The 20,694-nt window shown below is 43.1% G+C and overlaps 1 protein-coding gene across 1 annotated transcript in view; it reads right to left on the reverse strand.

Moving 5' to 3' along the window:
* LOC126336557 (uncharacterized) overlaps nt 1-10,046 on the reverse strand; it is a 145,167-nt gene extending 135,121 nt beyond the window's left edge. The window contains exon 1 of the mRNA XM_050000405.1: nt 9,711-10,046. Within this exon, the coding sequence (XP_049856362.1) occupies nt 9,711-9,774 (64 nt within the window). The 5' untranslated portion in view covers nt 9,775-10,046. The remainder of the gene's footprint in view (nt 1-9,710) is intronic.
* Between the last annotated feature and the right edge of the window lie 10,648 nt (nt 10,047-20,694).

Here is a 20,694-nt window from a genome sequence, read left to right on the forward strand (position 1 = left end):
AATGTGAATGAAAGATATTTTACTCCGATTTTCTGGAAGTTTTCTTTCTCGCCCTAATCTGTCTCAAAGGAGACAAACCTGCAAACTATTAATGAATAAAGACATTCAGACAAAAGAGAAGTGCATATCCAGAAAAATGGTAGTGTGCACGTAGCAGTACACGGGCAACATATAATGCGAATACATTCATTAATCACGACGACGTAACGGTAATCATTCGCTAGGTGTACAACATTACAAATGTCATAGTTAAATTTGCAGACATGGTATCGCAACTCGAAGGTAACAAGACTTGCGTTGGTTTATCTATTATTGTGACGCTTCAGCATTCAGCAAATAATTCTGTCAAAACGGCCCCTAAACAATGGACGCGTAAGTATTCCTCACAGGCTATACAGAATGTGAAAGCGCGTGTTGTCCCTTCAAAATCTAGCTAGATAGTGAGGTCCTATTTGCAGAACCTGTCTAGAGAAAAACTGTCGGTTGACTAAATTGGAAGTCCTTATAGTGGCCTACGTAAATGGATCGTTCAGCAGCAAGTTCTGAATGAAGCTGTTGTTTAAACTTTTGCGTACAGATAAGGCATTTCATCAACGTGCACAAAACCGGAGACGATACTCGGTCAGGGATTTTGGGCATTTTTTCGGAACATCATCTATTCCACAACTGTAGTCTGTGAGACTCATTACGTATGAAAAAGGTATATCTTCTCGCTTCCTTACGCCTTTCTGGCAGAAGGAACCTAACTCCTTGCTTGTTACTGACTACGTCAGACGATTCGTTATTGCGCAGACGATGTAATAATACTTCTACAATAGAAATACTCCTAGAGACAGCATCACAATCGTTCTAGAAGCAATCAATCACTGTGTGTTTTCCCTGACTGCCCCAATCCGTCGCTCATGTAAAGTAGAACTGCATTCAGTTCCAGTTTTGTTTGCTTTTATGTTTTGTCTTATTTATTTCCAGGGAATACTGGAACGGATTTTTTACGGAGGAAATAATTAACGACCGTCGTCCTGAAACGTTTCACCATATTCTCTTACAGAGGAATATGCAGCGACGGTTAGTGCACTAGGCGCTCATTCAAAAGGGCGGCGATTAGGTCACACATTTAACCATTCAGCTTAAGGTTTTCTGTGATTTCCGTAATTGGTAAGACAAATGATGAGATGGTTCTTTTGAAAAGAGCATGGCCGATTAGTTTCCCATCCTGCCCTCAAACCGAGTTTGTCCTCGTGTGCCAGCCGCGGTGGCCCAGCGCTTCTAGGCGCTTCAGTCCGGAACCGCGCGACTGCTACGGTCGTAGGTTCGAATCCTGCCTCGGGCATGGATGTGTATGATGTCCTTAGGTTTGTTAGGTTTATATAGTTCTAAGTTCTAGAGGACTGATGACCGCAGTTGTTAAGTCCCATAGTGCTCAGAGCCATTTGAACCATTTTGTCCTCGTCATTAACGAAGTTGTTGTTGACCATACGTTATACCCTAATCTTCGTTCTTCTTTCTTGTCGTACACTGGCACCACTACGGAAATTTTAGTAGCCGGTAAAGCAGAACACATAAATCCTCAGTTAATTGTGCTGAGTACTGACCGAGACACATCCGTATTGACGATTGACATAGTGCGTCTGTCAACCATGGAGCGAATTCAGGTCGGTTTTCTGCGCCCATTCTGCCCCAAGTATATTACAAACAATTAAAGTGCTAAGGCACACAGAATAGAGTTTGTACAGTCAACGAATGAAGAGGCATATCTGTAGTACTATAAAAAGTGGAAAAAGAAATAAAACTCATAGACAGAGACAAATCCTGCAAAGGTGGGACAGAACGAAACAATCAAAATTAATGCTTTCTACGACTGGATCCCCCTTCTTTCAACAGATCATAAATCCATTATTACTACTTTTTGCAGCAGTGAATACAGTATAACAGCCTGTCTGACCTACAATTTCGACACTTAATGCCAGTTCGAGCAAATGACGTATTAGCAGCTGCGAAGTACAGTTAAAGAGTTGCTGTCTCGTGAGCAGTGTTTCCTTATCAGTGACTACCGACTGTTTTCTCTTGGCGTATCGGAACCGGTTTAGTTGCTTCGCAGTACGCGTAGCCGCGGATAAGGCACTGCTTTGTTCCACAACAAGCAAAACACATTCTGCACGCGGAAACGACAGTTGGGAGAGCGAAGGTCAGCAGCGCTTCCACTGATGCGATGAGTATAAACTGCACGCGCGGCATCTAGGATCAGAACAGTGGGTTCTATCAGATGCACTGAACACCCAGGAGAAGACAGAGATTTGGATTATGGTCTACATCCTACATACATACTCCGCAAGGCACCATAAGCTGCGTAGCGGAGGGTACCTTCCCTTTCCACACGCAAATGGAGCGAGGAAAAAACGACTATCTGTATACTTCCGTACGAACCCTGAGTCCTCATATCTAGTTTTCGTGGTCCTTCCGCGAGAAGTAATGTTTTTGGGAGTCCGACCGTTCTTCAGTCAGCCACAAATTCCGTTTATCACAGCTTTCTCAACAGCGTTTCGTTAAAGGAATGTCTCCTTCTCTGCAGGGATTCCCTTTGACTTCATGGAGTATTTCCTTAATATTCGCATCTGCAGTCTAGCGCAAAAGCGTTTTCTTAACACTCGCGTGTTGATCGGACCTACTGGTAACAAATCTAGGAGTCCGCCTCATGAATTGCTTCGACGTCTGCCTTTAATGCGACCTGGTGAGATTCCAAACACTCGAATAGTGCTAAAGAATTGGTCGCACAAGTATTCTATACGCGGTCTTCTTTATAGTCGAGCTACACTTTACTAGAATTCTCTCAATAAACCGACGTCGACCATTCTCCTTCCCTACAACCGACTTTATGTGCTCGTTCCATTTCATGTCGCTTTGCAATGTTACGCCAAGATATTTAATCGAAGTGACTCTGACATACAGTACACCACTAATAATCGTATTCAAACAATAGAGGACTATTTTTCCTACTTTTCGGCATTACATTTTTCCACATTTAGAGAAAGCTGTCATTAACGAGATCAAGTAATAATTCTTAGTAAGTCATTATGCACCCTCCTACAGCCACCGAACGACGACAATTCCCCGTAAACTACAGCATCGTCAGCAAACGGCCGCATCTGCTGCCCAACCAATCCATCAAATCGTGTGTGTATACAGTGCACAAAAGAGCAGCCTTATTAAAACTCCCTGAGACACTCCTGACGATAACCTTTTCTGACCTTTTCTGCAATGAACACTCGTCGTCCAGGACAACTTTCTATTGTCTTCAAGTGCTCACACATCTGAGGAGCTGTTTAGCACGTTCGGATCGTCGTTAACAGTTATAATGGGATGCACTAATTATGTTCTGTACGAAAATCAATTGTGGAAAATGCCGAGTCCTCTGCCAACAAACATAAAGACTCTACTGAGTCTGAATAATATCGAAATGAGTCGTGTGATAGCATGCTCTCTGTAATAATCCCATACAAATGTCTGACTAATCAAGTACTGTGATCTGAAAAAAATTACTTATGTACAACTTAGTTTTTATTTTATATTTAACTACGTCAACAAGAACCTTTAAAGTCACCGTTGATGATCAGAGATGACTGAGTTGGAAGTTGACACACATGTGGTTTTGAGGTTACATGTTAACGATTTCTAGCTTTTCTCTCTTGTTGAGCAAGTTCCAGGGTTCGTCACGTAAACACTCCACTAACGGTTAGGTTCAAAGATGGTTCAAATGGCTCTGAGCACTATGGGACTCAACTTCTGAGGTCATCAGTCCCCTAGAACTTAGAACTACTTAAACCTAACTAACCTAAGGACATCACACACATCCATGCCCAAGGTAGGATTCGAACCTGCGACCGTAGCGGTCTCGCGGTTCCAGACTGTAGCGACTAGAACCGCACGGCCACTCCGGCCGGCCACAAAACGATTAGGGAATTGTGGGTTCTCTCTATGTAAACGCTATAACGCATTTGAATTGTGACTGGGTTGTCAGGTTGCTAGGTTCTTATTCAAACGTTGGTTAGTATAGAGAAAACAATTTTGTACAAATGGTTCAAATGTTTCTGAGCACTATGGGACCTAACTTCTTAGGTCATCAGTCCCGTAGAGCTTAGAACTACTTAAACGTAGCTAACTTAAGGACATCACACACATCCATGCCAGAGGCAGGATTCCAACCTGCGACCGTAGCGGTCTCGCGGTTCCAGACTGTAGCGCCTAGAACCGCTCGGCCACTCCGGCCAGCCAATTTTGTACAGACATAGATATTGTGTCAAATTTCCTAAATTGGCGAAATCGAATTGTTGACGACCCTCCGTGTCGGACAGATGGCTAATTTGTAAACTTCTTTCCCCATTCTCTCTTTTTGTACCAAAGGCTCACACAGACAGTGGATGATGATAAAATTGTTGGTGATACGGTGCACGGGAATACGTCTGTCTGTGTCTCGCGTTTGGAAGTTTTCCAAGCCATCCAGAGTCGCCACATTGTTGGAATACAACAATGTTTTCCACCACTGACCACTTTGCACATTTTTCCACATAGCTCGTGATCTAGATGGCTATAATGAAAGTTATTTATTTATTTATATATTTTTTTAATTTGTACATGTATTAAGTGGCTTGGGTAAGATTTTCACATCTTTTCTTAAACAATCTTCTCGCCTCCCTACGATCTCAATATCATCAATGAGTAAACCGTGTTCTCTGTCTTTTAAAACATTACGAAGCTACTAATAACCTCACTTGAGAAAACTTACAAAGTCGAAACAGCTGAGCCCTAAACACAGTTCCCGTGAAACAAACGCTCCTTGGAAAACAGGTATATGATCGGGCTAAACATGAAGGCGAAACACGGTTTCTGATAGTCGGTTTTTGTCTTCCGCAAGTTATGTTACATGGAAAAGTTGGTGACTGAAAATTAGTTTTGCTTGTAGGTGACTGTATTGCTTAGGCTTGCAAAAAAATCCAATCACAAAAAATCTTACTGTCTGTGCATGGCACTATGACAAGCGTCTATGAAATAACTCTGCCCTTAGCGGACGAAATTAGTGAAAGGAGCAGTGTAAATTGATGAATTTATGTCAGTAGCCAAAAGCTGTTTTAAGGAAAACCTAAAGAATAATGGCGGGTGAACTGATGCAATGAATAAACTGGAGACTCTCGCTATTTGGAAAGTAAGGTTATACAAGATGGGCGAAGCAACGAAGGTTTTAACTAGAAGGCTATCAAAGTTGAAGAGAAGGTGCCTTCATCAAACGGAATTTCCTGGTGTCTAACACAGGCCTGCAATGGAACTGGTTCAACTGGCTCTGAGCACTATGGGACTTAACATATATGGTCATCAGTCCCCTAGAACTTAGAACTACTTAAACCTAACTAACCTAACGACAGCACACAACACCCAGTCATCACGAGGCAGAGAAAATCCCTAACCCCGCCGGGAATCGAACCCGGGAATCCGGGCGTGGGAAGTGAGAACGCTACCGCACGACCGCCTGCAATCGAGAACATAGTGTCTGAAATTGCATATTTTGGTCTCAGCAAAACTGTAGGTAAGCGAGACCCAGACAATGGGCAAACAGTAATGGCAGAGACTTCAGACTGCTGAAATGCGGTGACGCAAATAACGTTAAAATTAAATAATAGCTGTCATAGGAATTTATAGTTTACAATTTAAAGGTAATGTTGCGAACGTGTTCATTTTTCATTTTTTGTCCTCGAACTCTCGAATATCGAGACATGATTGTAGAGCCCTGAAAATGTTGGGCCGTGTACCGAGATAAATTATAGTGATTACAGTCTGACTACGAGTCCAAAGGTCTGACTCTGAATTCTCACCTGATCCTAGGATTTTTTTTCTGTTACCGAATCTTTCTCTGGCAATAATTTGTGTATTAAAAGTCGGAGAAGACAAGGGGACACCACTCCAAGTAGGACCATACCTAGTCAGGCAATGAGGTAATCAAACGAACCCTCCAACTGACAGCTTTACCTTACTCTGCAGATCAGTAATATGTGCGTGGCAGACAATACTTTACCCACCTTCGTCGTCCGCTGACTAACGTCGCTAGATGCGGAAGAAGAAAGCGTGGTGATCACTTACCTAGTTTTGCTGGTGGCAAAGATTGAAATGAGACCCACTCGATCCAGATGGGAAGCCATTTGATTAAATAATTTGCCAAATTGACACACCACTCACCGAAGTGGCTTCAAATCGAGACTGATAGCCATACATTTATACAGGGAGTTAGGGGTAAAACAGCAGATACCGTGATCATTGGTACCTTAATTGTATCCACTTGTGTTAGTTGTTTTTTTTCTGTGCATTTAAGTCTTCCCGCAAACACGTCACATAATTTATTACTTGATGTTTTCTACACGGTCGGAACTGCATCTCTAAGTGGGCTACATCTGTCACTATAAACTAACTGTTTCGCATCCTCGCATCCACACTTCAACAACACAACACCTGACATGTTGCCTAGGAAAACATAAGCATTAATGGGTTGCTCTTGCCACATGCACTTGTAGGTACTAAACAACCTAAAAACATACTACTCCCAATAGCTATAATTATTAGTCTGCAGATGAAGTAAATAATGATGTAATGTTGTTCAGCACACTGTCCTCAACCCCCAATAAAAATATGTGCACTAACACCTTGTATATTACGATTTCTTACTGTATCATTGATGGACAGACCCCAAGAAGAATGATTGCTTATGGGACCATGTGTGACCTCTTACTAGTGTTTCTTCGTGATGCCTGAATGGATATGTATGGAGGTAAATAGTGTTAACAGATTTTGAGGGAGAAAATCCGTTCCGGGACTATTCCTAGTAGATTTTTGTGAGATTATAGACGTCTTTCTTCAAGTGCCTGATTATTTAAATTCCCCCTCAATGACATAACCTGTTACTAATCACGTTTCTTTTCGTTGTGCACATTCCATGTCCAATCTCAATATCGACGCAGATGCCACTAAAGGCGCGCGGGATTAACCGAGCGGTCTCAGGCGCTGCAGTCATGGACTGTGCGGCTGGTCCCGGCGGAGGTTCGAGTCCTCCCTCGGGCATGGGTGTGTGTGTGTTTGTCCTTAGGATAATTTAGGTTAAGTAGTGTGTAAGCTTAGGGACTGATGACCTTAGCGGTTAAATCCAATAAGATTTCACACACATTTGAACATTATCCCACTAAAGGAAGTGGAAGAATGTGGACTGCATTGTAGAGGACTATCCACATCGCGCATTTGGAGACTTTTACACGGGGTGATTTTAAGTGATGTGGAAGGTTTGTCAAGCTAAAATCGTAATTTTTAATTATTTCGATTTATGGCAGTATCGATAATCTGTTAGTGCATACAGGTCGTACAGGTGATTTATAAACAATATCTTGCGAAGACAAACTTCAGACGGTGAATCTTGCGAAGACAAACTTCAGACAGTGAGAGATTGCGCTGTGGTGAGACACGGGACGCGCATTTGGGAGGACGGGGGTTCGAATCCCTGACCGGCTATCCTGATTTAGATTTTCTGTGGTTTACATAAACAACTGAGGGCAAATGCCGGGATGGTTTCTTTGAAAAGGAAACGGCCGGTTTCTCTACGCAATCCTAGCTTGTGCTTCGTCTCTAATGACATCATAATCCACTTGACGTTAATCCATATCTTCCTTTTTCTCCCTATAGACTTCGTCTTCTTAGTATGTTAACAAATAGTCGATATATGCCACTAACTGTACCTACAACTGAGCGTACGCGACCGTTCAAACCTTTAAGCACTGTTACTCCCAAACTTTGATGTGACATGTAGTCCTTAATTTTTGACTGTGTAGTCAAAGTGCACAACTTTACATTTCTCTCCGTCTACATTTTACTGTCAATCTCTTCGCACCAGGAAAGTAGTTCGTCAACATTTGATCGCAAAGACTGGTCTGGAAGAAACCGTGAATATTTTCGTTTAATGACTCGTACTCTTTGAATGGTCTTTCAAAGGAAAAAAAGTTTACGGCTGTGCACTCCCGCAGACAACTAGGTCTTCAGAGACCAGAATACAATCTCGGACTGGAGAAGAAAATCGACCGTGCCGCCCTCCCCCCCCCCCCCCCCCAAAAAAAAATCCCTGTATTTACCGTAAGCGATTTAGGGTAATCACGGAAACCCTTAAACTGGAAAGCAATCGAGGCCTTAACCAGTTTCCTCCTGGGGGGGCTTTCAGAACAGCGTGTGATCGCACTGTGTTGTACAACAGGAAGACAAATCATTGTCAGACCAATCTGATGAATAAATTTTCAATGGGGATGTCTACAAACATACTTGCACAGTGATTACAACGAATCAGTTACATGAAGTTTTATGTCGTGTGTCGAAGACGACAAACGTTGTCTTGAGATGTTGCTGTGTTTTACAAAGTTAAGAATTCTGTAGGGAATGGCGTGATAACCGCCTGTTTCGTTTGTAATCGTAAACTACATCTGCCGTTGACACTCTCAAACAACTCATCATATCGATCGGAATTGGGCTGAAGCGCTAACGATTCATTCTCCTGCAGTACTGCGCGGGGAAGACCGATTGTACGAGTCATTGTGAATGAGAGTGCCTGTTTCAAAGAAACACTGCCAGGATCCGAACAAATGGTTGAAATTTTTAATCTCCCAGCAATATTCTCAAATTAACGATTTCCCTGCCTAAGTAGCTGCATCGCTGGAGAGGAATCCTGGAATGCAACACTGAAAAATGCCATTTAAGTTTCTACTGAAGTCGAAATACAAGAAGAAATTTTGTTCTCTATAGGAATATCAAATGGCAGCTTCCCGCTCCAGCACTGTCACCAATACCCTGTCTTGCAGTAACATCAAACATAGAACTTAACTTTTCTAAAGCTATTATAGTACAAACTTACTGAGATAGATTAGAGTAAAGTAATGTTCGAATAAGGACTCATGCAGTCAATAATAGAAACGACTGTTGTGCGACACCATGAACCCATCTTCATGACAGGAAAGTAGCGTAAATGCCATAGCAAGAAAAACACAATTTAATGTGCGACGTGCATTTCTAACAAGTGCATGTTTCACATAGTAGTCGTCCAGTAAACGCATTCTCGATTTTGTATTTATACAACAAAGTACGTTGTTGGAATTTTAACTGACCTAAATGTGCCAATCTGAAGGACGTCCGTTGTTAAACTTCTCACATTACGTTCTCTAGAAAGCAATGACTTATTGCACATATTGTCTTCTTTGTGATTCTTTTTTCAGTTGAAGATCTTCTGCAGTCCTACAAAGGCGGGCTGATTACAGACGTAAATGTAAGGACATTCCACAGTGAATGATCTAGCACAATGATTTAATTTGTCGGGAAGCTGAATTAGACCTACGTATTTTGTTTCACGGGACGCACAATTTAACGCAGATCTGAAATGTGAAGCACCCACTTCCGGTAATCCTTTTAATATGTACTTTTGTACAGACAGTACAAATTTGTGTCGTATAAAGTGGTTGCTGAAATATTATGTCAGAAACAAGAGACTTCTGAGTACGAACAAGCGTAATACTTCACAGAAAATTGTTGTCGACAGGTGTTCCATTGCTAACTGCCATTTCCTATGACACACACATACTCATTCATTCTTGCGGAAGCACACATCGTACTACAGTGTTCCATTCATGATAGAGACGTCGGCTCACCTGCGACAAGCGTGCAGAGGACCAAGAATCCCGCCAAAGCGACTGTCGACCCTGCCGTCACCATCTTGCGCCTTGATGTATCTATCGACCAGAACCCGCGTGCCGTGTCCTGCAGGATCCACCGAGCCGCCCGTTGCCTGACTGCAGACCCAACTGGGTTGCGCGCGCACCTCCGCTACCCCCGTCCCCCTCGCAGCGCCCCCTACTCCCCCTCCGCTGTGACAGCATAGAGGGTCACGTGACGCGGCCCCTCAGTGACGTCACCGAGTCGCGGATGCTGGACTCGCAGAGCGGAGCGATCGGTGCGGCGCCGGCGTCTAGCCGCGGGCTGTGCACCAAGGTCGCTGGACCCCCCGACACAAATAATATCTCTGTGAGTGTGCCCGCCACTCGGCTGCGGGGGAACGACGTACGAACGAGCGCAGCCCATTGGCAAGTGCCCTAAACGTTCGGCACGCAAACTTTGACCTACTACCGCACTTCACTGAGTGCGTAACGCTTTACTACGAGCCAGTTTTTGAGTCATACCTTTCTGAAGTGCAACAGAGGAGCGGACAAGCACGTAGGAGTTGATCCGTCTACCACTCGTCTTATTATAAATAGTGATATTTTATTTTATTTCAACTCTGTCGTATATTTTTTGGTTACTTTACGCCTATTCCCGTTTTATACTTATTTTTATTACACACTATCCTAATGTAAATATAAACTGGAATATGAGAAACAGGAGAATATGTATTTGTCGAAGTTAATTCCGTCTTCTTTCTTTCTTGGTCTTATTTTAGAGCCTATACAATGTATTCAATTTTAGAATGATATCTGTAATCAGTTCTTTTTTAACACTTTGTTATATTCTGACCAGTTTAATCTGTCAGAAGGCGGATACATTTTATATGAACAAACATTTTTTACATTAAAATAACTGCCTTCTTATAATCAGCTGCGAATAAAGACGTGTAATTTTAAATGAACGTCATGTATGTATCAACCATCTCTAGGATTGCGTTGCATCCTACATGTAACTGGTTGATGCATGAATGGCAGTTTTGACTCGTGTTTTTTTACGTGTTGTGACTTGTTGCAGTGCAGTATAATGGGAGGTACATTTTTTTATAACTTCTGTCATTTGTTTTTTAGTTTCTTGTTACTTAGCAATGTACTGCCTTTACTTCTATTGTACAATATGAAGATGCCTATTGCATAACAGGAACCGGTAATTCTGTTCAAAAATTTGTGCGATCAAGACGAATAAAAATTCTGTTGATCATAGTCGTTCTGCAGATCGTAATTTTATGCCAAATTCTGTTCAGTGAGCCGAACATTCTGGGCTTCCTGCATAGCACCTGCAGTTCTTGAGGCTGACGAACAGACAAAATCGTAAATATAATATCGGCTTTTGGTTTAGAATGTGTTTTACAAACGAAACATACCCATTATTTTTTTCTGTTTCAAGCGAACAGAAATGTAGGACAGGGTTACATAAGACACACTTTACTTTCATTTGCAAAGCATGTTCAGAGTTGAGTGGTGTTTATTACTCCTTCTTACATGAATCAAGTTGACAGGCTAGCAGAGGCTGTAGCCGAGACGACACGGTTGTGCTTTAACCCTTCGTAGGTTTTATGCTTTTTGGAATTCGAATTTTATCTTGGCAAATTTTCATTTTTTGCACTTCACTTTTGTAAAACTTTGCACAAGTTTTCCATGATTTCGAATGATAACAGCCAGTGTCAATTTTTGCAGATCTGTCTTTTTCCGCCATCATTCTGTAAATAATTTCTCAGCTTTCTTTTCGACTTACACTGTAGATATCATAATTCATATTGAAATACACTCTAAGGAAAAAAACAGGAAAAGAAACGACGCACCACGAAGGAATTATCCGAATGGGACGGAAATCGATTGATGCGATTTAGATATACGGAAGCCAGCCGCTGTGACGGAGCGGTTCTATGCGCTTCAGTCTGGAACCACGTGGCCGCTACGGTCGCAGGCTCGAATCCTGCATCGGGCATGGATGTGTGTGATGTCCTTAGGTTAGTAGTTCTAAGTTCTAGGGGACTGATGACCTCAGATGTTAAGTCCCATACAGCTGAGAGCCATTTGAAACATTTGAACATGTACGGAAAAACATATAATTACAATTTCAGAAAAAACTGAATAATTTAATCAAGAGGGAGAGTTCAACATATTAAGAAAATCAATGGCGCGTTTGCCCACCTTTGGCCGTTATGCAAGCAGTTATTCGGGTTGGCATTGATTGACAGAGTTGTTGGATGTCCTACTGAGGGATTTCGTGCCAAATTCGGTCCAGCTGGTGCGTTAGATCGTCAAAACGCCGAGCAGGTTTGAGGATCCTGCCCATGGAGCTTCAAACGTGCTCTGTTGGGGAGAGATCTGGCGACCTTGCTGACCGACGCAGTGATTGGCAAGCACGAAGACAAGCAGTAGGAATTCTCACCATGCGCGGGCGGGCATTATCTTGCTGAAATGTAGCCCAGAATGGCTTACCATAAAGGATAACCAAGCACGGAGCAGAATGTTGTCGACGTACCGCTGTGTTGTAGGGGTGCTGTATGAAAAGAAAATGCACCCCAGACCATCATACCTGGTGGTGAGTCCATATGCCGGGCGTCACTCTGGATGGTATCCCATTGATATCTGGGGCATCTTCGGACACATCTTCACTAGTCTGCGGGGCTCAAATGGAAGCGGGACGCAACACTGAAGGCATATCTACTCCAGACAATAAAATTCCAGGTCGGAGGCGTGTCTGGAGGCGCCCCGGACAGCGGTGGAATACCAATCTCAATAGCGCCCTCCATACGGCCAGACAACCAGGAGCGACAGTCTGGAATACCATTTATTTTGGTTGGTTGGTTGGTTGACGTGGGGGAGGGGACCAAACAGCGAGTTCAAATTGGTTCAATCGGATGAGGGAAGGATGGGGAAGGAAATCGGCCATGCCCTTTCAAAAGAACCATCCCGGCTTTTGAATGATTTAGGAAAATCACAGAAAACCTAAATCAATGTGGCCGGACGCGAGTTTGAGCCGTCGTTCTTTCGAATGCGAGTCCAGTGTGCTAACCACTGCGGCATTTCGCTCGGTCCATTCCTTTTCGTAGCAGGACACCTGTGATTGTCATCCGCTGCACCCTCGCAGCACAGCGGTACGTCGACAATATTCTGCGCCCCACTTGGTTGCCCTTCAAATGGTTCAAATGTCTCTAAGCACTATGGGACTCAACATCTGAGGTCATCAGTCCCCTAGACTTAGAACTACTTAAAGCTAACTAACCTGAGGGTTGGGTTGGGTTGTTGTGGGGAAGGAGACCAGACAGCGAGGTCATCGGTCTCCTCGGATTAGGGAAGGACGGGGAAGGAAGTCGGCCGTGCCCTTTCAAAGGAACCATCCCGGCATTTTCCTGGAGCGGTTTAGGGAAATCACGGAAAACCTAAATCAGGATGGCCGAACGCGGGAATGAACCTTCGTCCTCCCGAATGCGAGTCCAGTATGCTAACCACTAACTAACCTAAGGACATCACACACATCCATGCCCGAGGCAGGATTTGAACCTGCGACCGTAGCAGCAGCGTGGTTCCGGACGGAAGCGCCTAGAACCGCTCGGCCACAGCGGCCGGTGGCTGCCCTTCATGGAAAGCTATCCTGGCCTTGCATTTCAGCAAGTTAATGCCACTCGCTCACTAAGAGAGGTTTCACTGCTTGCCTTCGCGCCTGCCAAATCGTATCTTAGCCAGCATGGTCACCGGATGTGTCCACAACTCAGAACGTTTGGAGCATTATTGGCAGGGCCCTGCAGCCAGCTCTAGATTTTGACTATTAGATGCTCCAATTGGTCGATATTTCTCAGGAGGACATCCAAGTACTCTGTCAATTAAAGCCAAGCCGAATAACAGCTTGCCAAAGTGCCAGAGACAGCCCCACACGTTATTCACTTGCTCCGTTTGTAAAGCTCTTTAATAAATTATCCAATTTTTCAGTAATTCTAATAATTTTTTTGTCTTTACTTGTACATCACATCTACCTATTTCCACCCCATTCGGATAATGCCATTGTGGAGCATGTCTTCTTTCTTTCTTTCTTTTTTTCTTAGTGTGTGCATTCTTCTGTGATGTCTTTTCTTTTTTCGTACCCGGAATGGCTTTATATGCGATATCCGGTATCCCTTCAGCGATGAAATTATTTTCGTTATTAACTATATGTATTTCTCATTCATTTCTTGAACTGTGTATATGTTAAAACAAATGTTCGAAAGCTTGTATAGTGTGGTTACTGTGTCATTTGTCTTCGTAACGGCTTTGATGTGCTTTTTACGCAACATTAGTTTAAATACGGTTCGCCTCCTTCTCTTATTGTCTTCTGTGATTTCTTTCACCAGATTTCCTTTGCATCATCTCCTGTCCTCTCGAAGATATTTCCGAACAGTTTTGGCTAAGTCTGTATGTTCTAACATGTCTCTATTATCGTTTACTTGAAATACATTTTCTGTAGTAGCTGCTTCTTTCCATTTGATGTAGCAGCTTTTGTTATTTGCGGAAGTATCTTCTGCCTTTTTCTATATCGTCTTATCCTTATAAGAGACTCAGCTTGTTCCTTGAATTCATCAGTTACGTCTCCCTTTCGTTAAATGTCACCATCTACGTTTTGGGCTTCCTGTCTGATGAGTCGTTTCTTTTTTCTTGTCTATCTATTTTAAACTGCATTTTACGGATTGCTTCAAATTCGGAAATGGTCATATCCTATAAAATTTCTGCATCTTTAGATTAAATTGGTCTGTTTCAGTTGATCCCTGTCAAGTCTATTTTATATTTCTTCTGTAAGGGCAAATATGTTATTGCAACGGCAAATTCGTCTGTATGTGGCCTCTGTCATTTCTGGTATTATACTCGAAGTTTCCCACCGACAAATTGTAGCTTAGTCGTCGTCCTACTGTCTCATCTATAGGTGGACAATCGTAATTGCATCAGTATGGGGTAGATAATGCGAATTTAGTGGTCTTTTGCAGAGTGTTCATCTGTCCAGAAAGAAATTTTCGCTTTGCCGTCGAGTGTGCGCTGATATGAAACTTCCTGGCAGATTAAAACTGTGTGCCGCACCGAGACTCGAATTCGGGACCTTTGCCTTCCACTGGCAAGTGTTCTACCATCTGAGTTACCCAAGCAAAACTCATGACCCCTCCTCACAGCTTTAATTCCGCCAGTACCTCGTCTCCCACCTTCCAAACGTCACAGAAGCTCTTCCGCGAACGTAGCAGAACTAGCACTCCTTTAAGAGAGGATATTGCGAAGACATGGCTTAGCCACAGCCTGGGGGATGTTTCCAGAATGAGATTTTCACTCCGCAGCGGAGTGTGCACTGATATGAAACTTCCTGGCAGATTAAAACTGCGTGCCAGACCGAGACTCGTACTCGGGACCATTGCCTTTCGTGGGCAACTGCTTTACCAAGCTTCGCGGAAGAGCTTCTGTGAAGTTTGGAAGGTAGGAGACGAGGTACTGGCAGACTTGACGCTGTGAAGCCGGAGCGTGAGTCACGCATGGGTAGCTAAGTTAGTAGAGCACTTGTTTGGGTAGCTCAGATGGTAGAACACTTGCACGTGAAAGACAATGGTCCTGAGTTTGAGTCCCTTTCTGGCACGCAGTTTTAATCTTCCAGGAAGTTTGATATCAGCGCACAATCCGTTACAAAGTCAAAATCTCATTCTGGAATCACAATATACACTAACGAATGGGACTCCACAGACAGCTCGATGTATTAAAAATAATATACTCTTCTTTTACTTTTTTAAACCAGTTCTTATGTAAATATATCAGATTAACTTTATCTTTGACTTCCTGGACGCTGATATGTGATGTTCTTTTTAAATAGTTATGGCTGGCTACAACAATCTTGATGCTTTCCCTCAATGCTTCTGCATCCAACGTGCTCCTTTTTTCATTTGGTCCCTCTGTGGATGGTCCTGTAGCTCAGGCTTGTTAGGCTAGACAGATAGAAAAAGTGCATGACACTACATTTGAATCAAGCAGATGGAATGAAAGTGAAGCAGCTATGGTTTTTCCGTCTCTGGCAGATACTTCCCAGATAATGACGTTAGCTTTGAACTGCCTGTCACGCGCCTAAAAAGTGAGCCGTAAAGTAAAGGAATATCGTAGCCAAGCCAAGTGCTCCGGTAAACTGTATACCATAATATTAAACATGCATTAGTAAATTTCATTCAAAACAAAGATACCTGTTAAACTTACCTGTGAAAGATTTGTAACAAATTCTGCCTTGGGATTCAATGGGGCCATCTCTGTCTCATTATATCGCCTTCAGGAAATTTGAACACATGAACCTTGTTTGCTTCTGTGTAATTGCCTTTACCTTTCGGTACGCAGCACATAATAATCATAATGAAGGTGAAAGTGAATAAACTTGTATTATGTTGCTTTAAACTCATAGAAACACAGCTTAGTAACACATAATGATTTCTGTTTACTGAAATACCAGCCTCGTAACTATCACATAGCACAATGAGCTTTTTTTATGTCCAACATTTCGTTGATGCAAAGCAAGACAGCTGTTGACTTTTTGACGCTTCTCAGTGACGTCACAACTTCGAGTTTTCTCAGTTGCAAGGCTTTTGCATCAAGGTGGTGTCACTGAAACACCACGTCAGATCTGCCGCTTGGTCAGGTTTCTTTCAGGGGTAGCCACGCCACCGCTGACGTAATAAAACTGAGACGCTCTTTCCGGAGTCCCAGTCTGAAGCACCTTCTAGTCGCAGTCGGTTGTTTTTAGTACTTCGGGAAGTTGGGCCTGCAAGTTAGCCAGTATATTAGCTGGAACATGTTCTGGACTTGACTGCTTTGAAGTCAGACGAGTAGAGTAAACTCAATTTAGGAATCAGGGCACATCTGAAGTAGATGCACGTTATGGCCGTGATCGGAGTAACGAGACGCAGTCGCGATTCTACAAGCTTTCACCGAGTGCTCGTAAGTGCATCTGTGAAAATCAATGCGTTCATCTGCCCGCCTCTTCTTTTTCCGTTTCTACTGATCTCGTGGCTCATTAACTGCTTGTTTATTTCCTTCTGATTAGTTCTCTCTCGATGCAATGAGTAATTTTCCCCGTAGACTGGAACGACCACTCACCGTTATTTTCGTGTTTAATTTTTGTATTGCACTACTGGCCATAAGAATTGCTACACCAAGAACAAATGCAAATTGTAAACGGGTATTCATTGGACGAATATATTATACTAGAACTGACATGTGGTTACATGTTCACTGTTCACGCAATTTGGGTGCATAGATCTTGAGAAATCAGTACCCAGAACAGCCACCTCTGGCCGTAATAACGGCCTTGATACGCCTAGGCATTGAGTCAAACAGAGCTTGGATGGCGTGTACAGGTACAGCTGTCCATGCAGCTCCAACACGATACCACAGTTCATCAAGAGTAGTGACTGGCGTATTGTGACGAGCCAGTTGCTCGGCCACCATTGACCAGACGTTTTCAATTGGTGGGAGATCTGGAGAATGTGTTGGCCAGCGCAGCAGTAGAACATTTTCTGTATCCAGAAAGGCCCGTACAGGACCTTCAACATTCGATCGTGCATTATCCTGCTGAAATGTAGGGTTCCGCAGGGGTCGAATGAAGGGTCGAGCCACGGGTCGTATCACATCTGAAATGTAAAGTCCACTGTTCAATGTGCCGTCAATGCGAACAAGGGGTGCCGAGACGTGTAACCAATGGCACCCCATACCATCACGCCGGGTGATATGCCAGTATGGTGAAGACGAATACACGCTTCCAACGTGCGTTCACCGCGATGTCGCCAAACACGGATTCGACCATCATGATGCTGTAAACAGAACCTGGTTCCATTCGAAAAAATACGTTTTGCCATTCGTGAACCCAGGTTCGTCATTGAGTACACCATCGCAAGCGCTCCTGTCTGTGATGCAGCGTAAAGGGTAACCGCAGCCATGTTCTCCGAGCTAATAGTCCACAAATGTCGTCGAACTGTTCGTGCAGATGGTTGTCTTGCAAACGTCCCCATCTGTTGACTCAGGGATCGAGACGTGGCTGCACGATCCGTTACAGCCATGCGGATAATATGCCTGTCATCTCAACTGCTAGGTATACGAGGCCATTGTGATCCAGCACGGCGTTCCATATTACCCTCCTGTACTCACCGATTCCATATTCTGCTAACAGTCACTGGATCTAGACCAACGCGAGCAGCGATGTCGCGAAACGATAAACCTCTATCGCGATAGGCTACAATCCGACCTTTATCAAAGTCGGAAACGCAATGGTGCACATTTCTCCTCCTTACACGAGGCATCGCAACAGCGTTTCACCAGGCAACGCCGGTCAACTGCTATTTGTGTATGAGAAATCTGTTTGTATAGGAGAAATCGGTTGGAAACTTTCCTCGTGTCAGCACATTGTAGGTGTCGCCACCGGTGTCAACCTTGTGTGAATGCTCTGAAAAGCTTATCATTTTCATATCACAGCATCTTCTTCCTGTCTGTTAAATTTCGCGTCTGTAGCACGTCATCTTCGTGGTTTAGCAGTTTTAATGGCCAGTAGTGTATTATACTGTTGATAGCTCGCTTGTGGCAGTAGTATCCCAAAATGGTAGATTTATGGCTTTTCCAGCATTGTGAAAGCTGCCTTGCTTTTTCCCCTAAGCAATTCAAATACGCCTCTAGTCAAATACTTATAATAGATTGCGAGTTCCGATGCTGAACTGTGAAGGAGATACTCAGTTTTGCAGGTAATCCCTAATTTCTGTGTAAAATTTCTAGAATCAGTGACGTAGCTGAAGGTACATTTGTGACCGATCGTGCCCCATATTTTCATTTAATTAATCTCGTCACGAGACGTGACGAATCAGCGATATAATTCCCTCTACGGCTTCACTGGCTTGGATATTTGCATCCCCAGTAAGAGGAGTTACATGATGAACAAACAGTGGCATGCCGTATACAAAAAGGGCTGCGCAGATATTCAATATCTGCATGATATAAATTTAGCAGCAAGCTGACACAAAGAGATACGCTTTAATGTCGGAGGGTGGAACTGCGAGAATTAGCCGAAAGCGAGCGAGGCGGTGCGGTTTTTGGATTCAGTCATAGTATTAGTGTGCTGTGCTCGTGGAGAGCCGGGATCAATACCCACTCGGCCCTTCCGACACAGGTTTTTCGTGGTTTCCAAAATAACAACAGGTGACGGACGGTATCATTACTTAAACAAGCTGGAACTTCATGGCACATTCCGTGCCGGACCGAGAATTGAATTCTCAACCACCCCTTTCTTAGCTATCGGACTATCCGGGTACGCTATTACTTTATATAATTATGCGTTCCATGTCCACAATTCTTTCGTCTGATTTCTTTTGTGGTATGAAAGAGAAAGCCGCCTGGTAGAATTTTGCGCTGAGAATAACTTAATCATAGCTAACACTTGGCTCAAGAATCATGAAAGAAGGTTGTATACATGGAAGAACCTGAAGATACTAGAAGATATCAGATGGATTATATAATGGTAAGACAGAGATTTAGGAACCAGGTTTTAAATTGTAAGACATTTCCAGAGGCAGATGTGGACTCTGACCACAATCTATTGGTTATGCACTGTAGATTAAAACTGAAGAAACTGCATGTTGTATACATGGAAGAACCTGAAGATACTAGAAGATATCAGATAGATTATATAATGGTAAGACAGAGATTTAGGAACCAGGTTTTAAATTGTAAGACATTTCCAGGGGCAGATGTGGACTCTGACCACAATCTATTGGTTATGCACTGTAGATTAAAACTGAAGAAACTGCAAAAAGGTACGTATTTGAGGAGATGGGACCTGGATAAACTGAAAGAACCAGAGGTTGTAGAGAGTTTCAGGAAGAGCATAAGGGAACAATTGACAAGAATGGGGGAAAGAAATACAGTAGAAGAAGAATGGATAGCTTTGAGTAATGAAGTGGTGAAGGCAGCAGAGGATCAAGTGGGTAAAAAGATGAGGGCTAGTAGAAATCCTTGGGTGACAGAAGAAATACTGAATTTAATTGATGAAATGAGAATATATAAAAATGCAGTAAATGAAGCAGGTAAAAAGGAATACAAACGTCTCAAAAATGAGATCGACAGGAAGTGCAAAATGGCTAAGCAGGGATGGCGAGAGGGCAAATGTAAGGATGTAGAGGCTTACCTCACTACGGGTAAGATAGATACTGCCTAGAGGAAAATTAAAGAGACCTTTGGAGAAAAGAGAACCACTTGTATGAATATCAAGGTTTCAGATGGAAACCCAGTTCTAAGCAAAGAAGGGAAAGCAGAAAGGTGGAAGGAGTTATAGAGGGACTATACGAGGGTGATGTACTTGAGGACAATATTATGGAAATGGAAGAGGATGTAGATGAAGATGAAATGGGAGATAGGATACTGCGTGAAGAATTTGATAGAGCACTGAAAGACGTAAGTCTAAACAAGGCCCCGGGAGTAGAGAACATTCCATTAGAACTACTGACAGCCTTGGGAGAGCCAGTCCTGACAAAACTTTACCATCTGGTGAGAAAAATGTATGAGACAGGCGGAATACCTCAGACTTCAAGAAGAATATAATAATTCCAATCCCAAAGAAAGCAGGCGTTGACAGATGTGAAGATTACCGAACTATCAGTTTAATAAGTACGGCTGCAAAATACTAACGCGAATTCTGTACAGACGAATGGAAAAACTGGTAGAAGCTGACCTCGGGGACGATCAGTTTGGATTCCGTAGAAATATGGGAACACGTGAGGCAATACTGACCCTACGACTTATCTTAGAAGCTAGATTAAGAAAAGGCAAACCTACGTTTCTAGGATTTGTAGACTTGGAGAACGCTTTTGACTATGTTGACTGGAATAATCTCTTTCAAATTCTGAAGGTGTCAGGGGTAAAATACAGGAAGCTAAAGGCTATTTAC

This window comes from Schistocerca gregaria, chromosome 2 (genome assembly GCF_023897955.1).
Source record: "Schistocerca gregaria isolate iqSchGreg1 chromosome 2, iqSchGreg1.2, whole genome shotgun sequence".
Taxonomy (NCBI): domain Eukaryota; kingdom Metazoa; phylum Arthropoda; class Insecta; order Orthoptera; family Acrididae; genus Schistocerca; species Schistocerca gregaria.